Source organism: Oncorhynchus masou, chromosome 19 (assembly GCF_036934945.1).
Source record: "Oncorhynchus masou masou isolate Uvic2021 chromosome 19, UVic_Omas_1.1, whole genome shotgun sequence".
NCBI lineage: Eukaryota > Metazoa > Chordata > Actinopteri > Salmoniformes > Salmonidae > Oncorhynchus > Oncorhynchus masou.
In genome coordinates, this window is record NC_088230.1 from 39,982,430 (window position 1) to 39,994,827 (window position 12,398).

Consider the following 12,398-nt stretch of genomic DNA (forward strand, 5'->3'; position numbering starts at 1 on the left):
TACATTTATTAAACATAAGAATGAGTGAGTTGTCACAATCCGGCTCGTGGGAAGTGACAAAAATCTCTTATAGGACCAGGGCACAAATAATAATATAATAATATTTAACCATCTTACATATAAAACCTTATTTGTTCATTGAAAACTGTGAATAACTCACCACAGGTTAATAAGAAGGTTGTGCTTGAAAGGATGCACATAACTCTGCACGCCCAATTTTTCAGTTTTTGATTTGTTAAAAAAGTTTGAAATATCCAATAAATGTCGTTCCACTTCATGATTGTGTCCCACTTGTTGTTGATTCTTCACAAAAAAATACAGTTGTATATCTTTATGTTTGAAGCCTGAAATGTGGCAAAAGGTCGCTAAGTTCAAGGGGGCCGAATACTTTCGCAAGGCACTGTAGTTGCGGAGTCCCTGTAATCCTAGATTCAGATCATTCAGGTGAGAAGAATATCACCCAGGCCAGTCGTGTGAGAAACTTGTCATCATGCAAGCTGTCAGACACGTGAAAATTATGGTCAGTAAAGAAAACTTTCACAAGTTTAAAAAATGTGTCAATACTTTGCCCCTTGATAACGCACTCCTGTATGTTGTAAAAGCGTTATATGGTCGCTGCTCATATCATTGCATAGTGCAGAAAATACACGAGAGTTCAGGGGCCTTGCTTTAACAAAGTTAAAGTTGGCAGCAAGAGCCTCTAGGTGGATGCTGCAGTGTAGCTAAGAGGCGTCAGGAGCAACTGCTTGCACGTGCGTTTCCACTCCACTATGTCGCCCAGTCATGGCTTTTGCGCCATCAGTACAGATACCAACACATCTTGACCACCAAAGTCCATTTGATGTCACAAAGCTGTCCAGTACTTTATAAATACCCTCTCCTGTTGTCCTGGTTTCCAGTGGTTTGCAGAAGAGGATGTCTTCCTTAATTGACCCCCCCATAAACGTTGCGGACATATACCAGGAGCTGTGTCAGGCCCGCCACGTCTGTTGACTCATCCAGCTGTAACGCATAGAATTCACTGGCTTGTATGCGAAGCAGCCATTTCTGTGGCAGCAGGAAGAATTAAGTCCTCCACAATAGTATGGGCTTGCCTGTCCTAGCCACTCGGTAGCTCACCATATAAGATGCTTCTATCCCCTTCTTATTAATGGTATTTGTTGCTTTATACATGTTTTACTACTCAAAAGTCTTCTTTATTCTCGCTCAAAAAATTCCCGTGGCTTATTTTCCAAATTGACATGTTTTGTTTCTAAATGTCTGCGCGGGAGTGAAGGTTTCATCAAGTTGTGAGATAGTACTTTTGTACATATAACACACTGTGGCTGAGGAAAGGCACAAGTCCCAATATAATTGAACCCCAAATCAATGTAGTTCTCATCATATTTGCACCTCTTCAATAGTCCAACGTCCCTGTCTGTTGTTAGGTGCTTTCCCGGGTAAGGGGTCAGTAGCTTGGTGCTTTCCTGGGTAAGGGGTCAGTAGCTTGGTGCTTTCCTGGGTAAGGGGTCAGTAGCTTGGTGCTTTCCTGGGAAAGGGGGCAGTAGCTCTTCGGCTGCATCAGATTCACATCTGTCAGTGTCCATGCTACCTGGGCTAACAACAAATGTAGAATTACTGATGCTAGCATTGGATGTGTTCGTGGAAGCAGAAACACTTGTGTCGTCGACAGGTGCAGTACTGTAGTACTGCTGGTAGTAGCAGTACTAGCAATATGGCCTTACTTTTTTTAAACGATTTATCAATTTTCGAGCAAACGGAATGAGCAGCAGCTACGTTTGGCTATATGCGGACCGTTTGTGGAATTCCTGTGAGAGAGTAACCATTAATGTGATTGGATGTTAATTATTTCAAATCAAATTTTATTTGTCAAATTTTATTTGTCACATACACATGGTTAGCAGATGTTAATGCGAGTGTAGCGAAATGCTTGTGCTTCTAGTTCCGACAATGCAGTAATAACCAACAAGTAATCTAACTAACAATTCCTAAACTACTGTCTTATACACAGTGTAAGGGGATAAAGATTATGTACATAAGGATATATGAATGAGTGATGGTACAGAGCAGCATAGGAAGATACAGTAGATGGTATCGAGTACAGTATATACATATGAGATGAGTATGTAAACAAAGTGGCATAGTTAAAGTGGCTAGTGATATATGTATTACATAAGGATGCAGTCGATGATATAGAGTACAGTATATACGTATGCATATGAGATGAATAATGTAGGGTAAGTAACATTATATAAGGTAGCATTGTTTAAAGTGGCTAGTGATATATTTACATCATTTCCCATCAATTCCCATTATTAAAGTGGCTGGAGTTGAGTCAGTGTGTTGGCAGTAGCCACTCAATGTTAGTGGTGGCTGTTTAACAGTCTGATGGCCTTGAGATAGAAGCTGTTTTTCAGTCTCTCGGTCCCAGCTTTGATGCACCTGTACTGGCCTCGCCTTCTGGATGATAGCAGGGTGAACAGGCAGTGGCTCGGGTGGTTGATGTCCTTGATGATCTTTATGGCCTTCCTGTAACATCGGGTGGTGTAGGTGTCCTGGAGGGCAGGTAGTTTGCCCCCGGTGATGCGTTGTGCAGACCTCACTACCCTCTGGAGAGCCTTACGGTTGAGGGCGGAGCAGTTGCCGTACCAGGCGGTGATACAGCCCACCAGGATGCTCTCGATTGTGCATCTGTAGAAGTTTGTGAGTGCTTTTGGTGACAAGCCGAATTTCTTCAGCCTCCTGAGGTTGAAGAGGCCCTGCTGCGCCTTCTTCACGATGCTGTCTGTGTGAGTGGACCAATTCATTTTGTCTGTGATGTGTATGCCGTGGAACTTAAAACTTGCTACTCTCTCCACTACTGTTCCATCGATGTGGATAGGGGGGTGTTCCCTCTGCTGTTTCCTGAAGTCCACAATCATCTCCTTAGTTTTGTTGACGTTGAGTGTGAGGTTATTTTCCTGACACCACACTCCGAGGGACCTCACCTCCTCCCTGTAGGCCGTCTCGTCGTTGTTGGTAATCAAGCCTACCACTGTTGTGTCGTCCGCAAACTTCATGATTGAGTTGGAGGCGTGCGTGGCCACGCAGTCGTGGGTGAACAGGGAGTACAGGAGAAGGCTCAGAACGCACCCTTGTGGGGCCCCAGTGTTGAGGATCAGCGGGGAGGAGATGTTGTTACCTACCCTCACCACCTGGGGGCGGCCCGTCAGGAAGTCCAGTACCCAGTTGCACAGGGCGGGGTCGAGACCCAGGGTCTCTCCAGTGAGCCATGTTTCCGTGAAGCACAGGACGTTACAGTCTCTGATGTCCCTCTGGAATGCTACCCTTGCTCGGATTTCATCAACCTTGTTGTCAAGAGACTGGACATTGGCAAGAAGAATGCTAGGAAGTGGGGCACGATGTGCCCGTCTCCGTAGTCTGACCAGAAGACCCCCACGTTTCCCTCTTTTTCGGAGTCGTTTTTTTTGGTCGCTGCATGTGATCCATTCCGTTGTCCTGTTTGTAAGGCAGAACACAGGATCCGCGTCGCGAAAAACATATTCTTGGTCGTACTGATGTTGAGTTGACGCTGATCTTATATACAGTAGTTCTTCTCGACTGTATGTAATGAAACCTAAGATGACCTGGGGTACTAATGTAAGAAATAACACGTAAAAAAACAAAAAACTGCATAGTTTCCTAGGAACGCGAAGCGAGGCGGCCATCTCTGTCGGCGCCGGACTTAATTATTTGACTCAGCTGCCAGTATTTGAAATTGTGTTGTTATTTCGCTGAACACTAGATGGTTTAATTTTATTTTTGGCAGTGAAACGAGGTTACTCAGGCAAGAAAAAGACCTCCAAATGTATAGCCCTTTTCGAAAATATAAATGTACTGTTTGAAAATGTGAAGAAACATTTAAAAAAAAATAAAAAAAATGTTACGGCATTGCGTGTACCCAGTTTGGGAATACCTGACTTAGAGCAACAGCAGAAGAACCAACACAAAAAAAACACAGCAAAACAACAACAGGTTCCAGAACAAACATTTATAATAATAATAATAATTACAACACTCAGAATGAAAACAGAACCACAGACTGATGGGATGGTATGGTATGGTATGGTATGGTATGGTATGGTATGGTATGGTATGGTATGGTATGGTATGGTATGGTATGGAGGGAGGGAGGGAGGGAGGGAGGGGGAGGGAGGGAGGGAGGGAGGGAGGGAGGGAGGGAGGGAGGGAGGGAGGGAGGGAGGGAGGGAGGGAGGGAGGGAGGGAGGGAAAGTAGTCTAAACATACAGGGGCCATACTTGTAAACAATAGAAGATTTTGAAAAATGTAATCAATTTTTCTGTCTGAAAATGCGCATCAGCCAATTAAAATCGTTGATATACTTGGACGTGATAGAACGCTACATTGTAACTGGTCCCATCAGAGAACCTGCCACACGTTAGCCCTATGCTAATCATAACAGATGACAGTGATTATTTCCTGGAACAAGTTCTGCATCAGCCAATTACAAATGTTGACATACACTATATATACAAAATGATGTAGACACCCCTTCAAATTTGTGGATTCGGCTATTTCAGCCACACCCATTGCTGACAGGTGTATAAAATCGAGCCCACAGCCCCCATACAATCTCCATAGACAAACAATGGCAGTAGAATGGCTTTACTGAAGAGCTCCGTGGCACCGTCATGGGATGCCAACTTTCCAACAAGTCAGTTCACATTTCTGTCCTGCTAGAGCTGCCCCGGTCATCTGTAAGTATTGTTACTGTGAAGTGGTAACATCTAGGAGCAACAACGGCTCAGACGTGAATTGGTAGGCCACACAAGCTCACAGAACGGGACAGCCGAGTGCTAAACTGCGTCTGGAAGCAACGTCAGCACAAGAACTGTCGGGAGCTTCATGAAATGGGTTTCCATGGCCGAGCAGTCATTGCACCATGCGCAATGCCAAGCGTCGACTGGAGTGGTGTAAAGCTCACCGTCATTGGACTCTGGAGCAGTGGAAACGTGTTCTCTGGAGTGATGAATCACGCTTCACCATCTGGCAGTCTGATGGAAGGCTATGAGTTTGGCGGATGCCAAGAGAACGCAACCTGCCCACATGCATAGTGCGAACTGTAAAGTCTGGTGGAGGAGGAATAATGGTCTGGGACAGTTTTTCATGGTTCGTGCTAGGCCCCTTAGTTCCAGGAAAATCTTAATGCTACAGCATACAATGACATTGTAGATGATTCTGTGCTTCCAACATTGTAGCAACAGTTTGGGGAAGGCCCTTTCCTGTTTAAGCATGACAATGCCTCCGTGTGCAAAACGAGGTCCATATAGAAATGGTTTGTCGAGATCGGTGTGGAAGAACTTGACCGTCCTGCACAGAGACCTGACCTCAACCCCATCAAACACCGTTGGGATGAATTGGAACGCCGACTGTGAGCCAGGCCTAATCGCCCAGCATCAGTGCCCGACCTCACTAATGCTCGTGGCTGAATGGAAGCAAGTCCCCCCTGTTATAGCAGCAATGTTCCAACATCTAGTGGAAAGCCTTCCCAGAAGAGTGGAGGCTGTTATAGCAGCAATGTTCCAACATCTAGTGGAAAGCCTTCCCAGAAGAGTGGAGGCTGTTATAGCAGCAATGCTCCAACATCTAGTGGAAAGCCTTCCCAGAAGCGTGGAGGCTGTTATAGCAGCAATATTCCAACATATAGTGGAAAGCCTTCCCAGAAGAGTGGAGGCTGTTATAGCAGCAATATTCCAACATCTAGTGGAAAGCCTTCCCAGAAGAGTGGAGGCTGTTATAGCAGCAATGTTCCAACATCTAGTGGAAAGCCTTCCCAGAAGAGTGGAGGCTGTAATAGCAGCAATGTTCCAACATCTAGTGAAAAGCCTTCCCAGAAGAGTGGAGGCTGTTATAGCAGCAATGTTCCAACATCTAGTGGAAAGCCTTCCCAGAAGAGTGGAGGCTGTTATAGCAGCAATGTTCCAACATCTAGTGAAAAGCCTTCCCAGAAGAGTGGAGGCTGTTATAGCAGCAATGTTCCAACATCTAGTGGAAAGCCTTCCCAGAAGAGTGGAGGCTGTTATAGCAGCAATGTTCCAACATCTAGTGAAAAGCCTTCCCAGAAGAGTGGAGGCTGTTATAGCAGCAATGCTCCAAAATCTAGTGGAAAGCCTTCCCAGAAGAGTGGAGGCTGTTATAGCAGCAATGCTCCAACATCTAGTGGAAAGCCTTCCCAGAAGAGTGGAGGCTGTTATAGCAGCAATGCTCCAACATCTAGTGGAAAGCCTTCCCAGAAGAGCTGTTATAGCAGCAAAGGGGGGAGGATCAACTCCATATTAACCTCATATTTTTTGCCTACGATTTTTGAACGAGCTGTTGGACCAGCAGGTGTCCACATACTGTCGGTAATAGAGTGTAGATGGAAAGCAGTGCAGTAACACCTGTCAATCAACGCATCCTACTGCACTGTAGACCTGTTAATAAGGTGGCAACACAGACCATTCAGCGTTTTCAGGGTGTTGTCATAGTGACAACTGCAAATACTACTTCATTGTAATGAATTAATGAAAACTAATTTAAAAACTTCCTCGCTGATCAAGAGATTTTTATTTTTTGAATGTTTGTGAATTCCTTTCAGTGTTGAGGAGTTCAACTGGTTAGGGGTTCAAGCAGCGAAGCGCCTTTCCATTCACCTTCACACCCCTGGATCAGACCACACTCAATCATAAGACCTACTGAAGAGATGATTCTTCAATAAAGACTTAAAAGTCAAGACCTAGTCTGTGTCTCTCACATGGTTAGGGTATGACTGTACGTACATACCCCAACCAGAAGCCATGGATTACAGGCAACATTCGCACTGAGCTAAAGGGTAGAGCTGCCGCTTTAAAGGAGTGGGACTATAACCCGGAAGCTTATAAGAAATCGTGCTATGCCCTCCGATGAACAGGCAAAACGTCAATACAGGGCTAAGATTGAATCATACTACACTGGCTCTGACGCTCGTCTTATGTGGCAGGGCTTGCAAACTATTAAAGACTACAAATGGAAGCACAGCCAAGAGCTGTCCAGTGACACGAGCCTACCAGACGAGATAAATCACTTCTATGCTCGCTTCAAGGCAAGTAACACTGAAACATGCATCAGATGTTCCGGACGACTGTGTGATCATGCTAACTGGAGCCGATGTGAGAAAGACCTTTCAACAGGTCAGCATTCACAAGGCTGCAGGGCCAGACGGATTACCAGGACGTGTATTCCGAACATGCGCTGACTAACTGGCAAGTGTCTTCACTGACATTTTCAACTTCTCCCTGTCCGAGTGTGTAATACCAACATGTTTCAAGCAGACCACCATAGTTCCTGGCCCAAGAACACTAAGGTAACCTGCCTAAATGACTACCGACACGTAGCACTCACGTCTGTAGACATGAAATGCTTTGAAAGGCTGGTCATGGCTCAAATCAACACCATTTATCCCAGAAACCCTAGACCCACTCCAATTTGCATAACGCACCAACAGATCCACAGATGATGCAATCTCTATTCATTGACTATAGCTCAGTGTTCAACACCATAGTGCACTCAGAGCTTATCACTAAGCTAAGGACCCTGGGACTAAACACCTCCCTCTGCAACTGGATCCTGGACTTCCTGATGGGCCGCCCCCAGGTAGTAAGTGTAGGTAACAACACATCCGCCACACTGATCCTCAACACAGGGGCCCCTCAGGGGTGCGTGCTCAGTCCCCTCCTGTACTCCCTGTTCACTCATGACTACATGGCCAGGCACTACTCCAACACCATTATTACGTTTGCTGATGCCACAATAGTGGGAGGCCTGATCACCGACAACAATGCCTATAGGGAGGAGGTCAAAGACCTGACTGTGTGGTGCAAGGACAACAACCTCTCCCTCAACGTGATCAAGACAAAGGAGATGATTGTGGACTACAGGAAAAGGAGGACTGAGCACGCCCCCATGCTCATTGACGGGGCTGTAGTAGAGCAGGTTAAGAGCTTCAAGTTCTTTGGCGTCCACATCACCAAAAAACGAACAATGGTCGAAGCACACCAAGACAGTTGTGAAGAGGACACAACAAAACCTATTCCCCCTCAGGAGACTGACAAGATTTGGCATGGGTCCTCAGATCCTCAAAAGGATTATACAGCTGCACCATTAAGAGCATCCTGACTGGTATGGCAACTGCTTGGCCTCCGACCGCAAGGTATTACAGGTGCCAAGCTTCCTGCCATCCACGACCTCAATACCAGGCGGTGTCAGAGGTAGGCCCTAAAAACTGTCATGACTCCATCCACCCTAGTCATAGACTGTTCTCTCTGCTACCCCACGACAAGCGGTACTGGAGAGCCAAGTCTAGGTCTAAGAGGCTTCTAAATAGCTTCTACCCCCAAGCCATAAGACTCCTGAACAACTAATCAAATGGCCACCCAGACTATTTGCATTGCCCCCACCCCCCTCTTTTACCCTGCTGCTACTCTCTGTTTATTATCTATGCACTTTAACTCTACCTACTTGTACATATTACCTCAACTAACCGGTGCCTTGACACATTGACTGTACCGGTACTGCCTGTATATAGCCTCGCTATTGTAATTTTACTGCTGCTCTTTAATTATGTTACTTTTATTTATTATTCTTATTATTTGGGGGTATTGTTGGTTCAGCGCTTGTAAATAACATTTCACTGTATTCGGTGCATGTGACTAATAACATTTGATTTGATCTATGGACAAAGTTCTCCCAATGCAATATTTTTCAGAATCTAAAACAACATATTCACCAATAAGGATTCACCTGGGCGTGGTCTAGCATATACAGTAAATGCATATAAATCAGTCATGGATATTTGTATTGTTAACAAAACTTGGTTCCAAACACTGTCAAAAGTCAACATCTGCACATTCAGATCAACCACACGGTGGCATTATAACAGGCACATGTTTACATCTCTTGTTCTGTTTGACTCAGTGATGTGATTTAGCGCATATGCTCAGGGATATGAGTCTGGCTAATCTGTAAAGTATGGTTCCGTTTGACCGCAGGGTGGTGCTGTTGGAAAGGAAAAATAATTAATGCCGCTTATTGCGGCCATGTTGTTTGAGCAAAATTCTTCGAAAATATACATCCATAGATGCTATATATGAAATTTGGTGCCGGTCGGTCTAGCGGTTCTGGAGAAGAAGTGGTTTAAAGTAGTCAACATCGTTAACAATAGTTCACAATATGCATATTGCATGATCTGTTTAATTTTGAGTTCTGATATTTGGCAAGCGTGGCGATGTGTCCAATTTGTCCTGATGGTGGCAAAGTGGCCCGACAGCTTGAACCCCGGCATTGCTGCTTGTAGCTATATTTATTTAATTACATTTCGCAATAGCTTGGTGGTAGTTTAACTCAATTCAGAGTTCCTCTATCCAGTGGCTGTGTTCTTTTGCCCATCTTAATCTTTTCTTTTTATTGGCCAGTCTGAGATATGGCTTTTTCTTTGCAACTTTGCCTAGAAGGCCAGCATCCCGGAGTCGCCTCTTCACTGTTGACGTTGAGACTGGTGTTTTGTGGGTATTATTTAATGAAGCTGCCAGCCAGTTGAGGACTTTCAATTCTGGTTAGGGCCAGTTTGCGCTGTTCTGTGAAGGGAGTAGTACACAGCGTTGTATCAGATCTTCAGTTTCTTGGTAATTTCTCACATGGAATAGCCTTCAATATTCTTTCTCAGTACAAGAATAGACTGACGAGTTTCAGAAGAAAGTTCTTTGTTTCTGGCCATTTTGAGCCTGTAATCGAACCACAAATGCTGATGCTCCAGATACTCAACTAGTCTAAAGGCCAGTTTTATTGCTTCTTTAATCAGGACAACAGTTTTCAGCTGTGATAACATAATTGTAAAAGGGTTTTCTAATGAACAATTATCCTTTTAAAATTATAAAAACTTGGATTAGCTAACACAACATGCCATTGGAACACAGGAGTGAGGGTTGCTGATAATGGGCCTCTGTACTCCTATGTAGATATTCCATAAAAAATCTGCCGTTTCCAGCTACAATAGTCATTTACAACATTAGCCATGTCTACACTGTATTTCTGATCAATTTGATGTTATTTTAATGGACAATTTCTTTTTGCTTTTCTATAAAAAACAAGGACATTTCTAAGTGACACCAAACTTTTGAACGGTAGTGTATGTGTTCGTGAGTCTCACTTTTCCACAGAGGTGTCATGTTAGTGTGTAGCCCAAATGGTTCGGGTGCTACAGACAGAAGTTAGCAGATCGGCTGTACCGACTTCAGACGAGTCCCAGAGGGTCGTAGAGCAAAATTAAGAAAACCATTGTGTGACTTTCATTATAGTTTGTATGACAAACTGTTTGGACGCTACAGAAGATTTTGTGAGAAGACTTATTTTCGGGATGTCTCATGGCCAGACAAACAGTGCTCGAGCCTTGTTACCATTCACCGCAGATGGGGAAGTGTGACATAGGCGGGTGTGTTGGATTGAGACGCAGCAAAACACAAACAAACAGATATCTCTAATGTTGGATTGAGACACAGCCAACGCAAACAAACAGATATCTCTAATGTTGGATTGAGACGCAGCAAAACACAAACAAACAGATGGTATCAAACACATCAAGCACGTGGTTTCTATTCCATTGACTCCATTCCAGACATTATTATGAGCCTCCCCTCAGATGCCTCCTCTGGGGCTAACGTATGCCAGGTTATCTGATGGGACCAGCTACAATATAGTACTCTATGACGTGAACGTTTGGGATGGGTTGAGAGACACTTTATTCACCCTTCACCAGCCTCTACTGGGATGGTCTGAGACAGAGAGATACTTTATTTACCCTTCACCAGCCTCTACTGGGATGGTCTGTGACAGACCGATACTTTATTAACCCTTCACTAGCCTCTCTACTGGGATGGTCTGAGACAGATCGATACTTTATTAACCCTTCACCAGCCTCTACTGGGTTGATCTGAGACAGAGAGATACTTTATTAACCCTTCACCAGCCTCTACTGGGATGGTCTGAGACATGCGCATTTTGAGAAACTGGCACACACACACACAGAATGGAGGAAGAGGAGAGTCGTTTGGGTTTGTGGATAATGAGTTGACCTGGTCAGAGGCGTTGGAGGAGGTGATATGATAAGAGGGTGTGTTTGTACCTGGGTTGGGTGAGGGGGCGCCCTCCTGCCCCTGGCGTGTGGCCACAGGGTCATACTCCTTCCCATCGTAGTTGGCATCAAAAAACTTCTTAAACCATTGGATGAACTCAAAGTTATCCTGAAACCTCCCCTTCACCAGCCTCTCTACTGGGATGATCTGAGACAGAGAGACAGAGAGATACTTTATTAACCCTTCACCAGTCTCTACTGGGATGATCTGAGACAGAGAGATACTTTATTAACCCTTCACCAGCCTCTCTACTGGGATGATCTGAGACAGAGAGACAGAGAGATACTTTATTAACCCTTCACCAGCCGCTACTGGGATGATCTGAGACAGAGAGACAGAGAGACACTTTATTAACCCTTCACTAGCCTCTACTGGGATGATCTGAGACAGAGAGATACTTTATTAACCCTTCACCAGCCTCCCTACTGGGAAGGTTGAGAAAGAGCGAGAGAGAGAGAGAGACAGAGGGGTCACGACGGAGACAGAGCGGGACACACAGTGAGACAGAGGGGGGACGACACAGAGACAGAGGAGGGGGACACAGAGAGACAGATGGGGACACAGAGACACACTACCCAAAAAATGAGGTGGAAACTGAGCTGCACCTCCTAACATCCTGCCAAATGTATGACCATAGAGACACATATTTCCCTCAGATTACACAGATCCACAAAGAATTAGAAAACAAACCCAATTTTGATAAAGTCCCAAATCTACTGGGTGAAATCCCACAGTGTGCCATCACAGCAGCAAGATGTGTGACCCAACCAGTGAAGAACAAACACCATTGTAAATACAACCTATATTTATGTTTATTTATTTTCCCCTTTGTACTTTAAAAAATGTCTTTATTCTTTTGGAATGTTTGCTGTTCATTTGTATTATTTATTTCACATTAATTTATTTTAACTAGGTAAAATTGTCACTTTTCTTGCAACAGAGTCAGGGTATATGCAGCAGTTTGGGCCGCCTGCCTCGTTGCGAACTGTGTGTAGACTATTTCTTCCTAACAAAGAAAGCCAACTTCGCCAGACGGGGGTTGATTAAACAATCGTTGGACGACTGTACCGAACCATAAACATCAATGCCTTTCTTAAAATCAATACACAGAAGTATATATTTTTAAACCTGCATATTTAGCTAAAAGAAATCCAGGTTAGCAGGCAATATTAACCAGGTGAAATTGTGTCATTT

The 12,398-nt window shown here is 44.5% G+C and overlaps 1 protein-coding gene across 14 annotated transcripts in view; it reads right to left on the reverse strand.

The window, feature by feature from the left end:
• Window positions 1-12,398, reverse strand: part of LOC135506264 (microtubule-associated protein RP/EB family member 3-like) — a 42,289-nt gene that overhangs the window by 11,638 nt on the left and 18,253 nt on the right. For all 14 annotated transcript variants that reach the window (XM_064925786.1, XM_064925785.1, XM_064925788.1 and 11 more), the window contains one exon: window positions 11,195-11,351. In XM_064925786.1, the coding sequence (XP_064781858.1) occupies window positions 11,195-11,351 (157 nt within the window). The remainder of the gene's footprint in view (window positions 1-11,194; window positions 11,352-12,398) is intronic.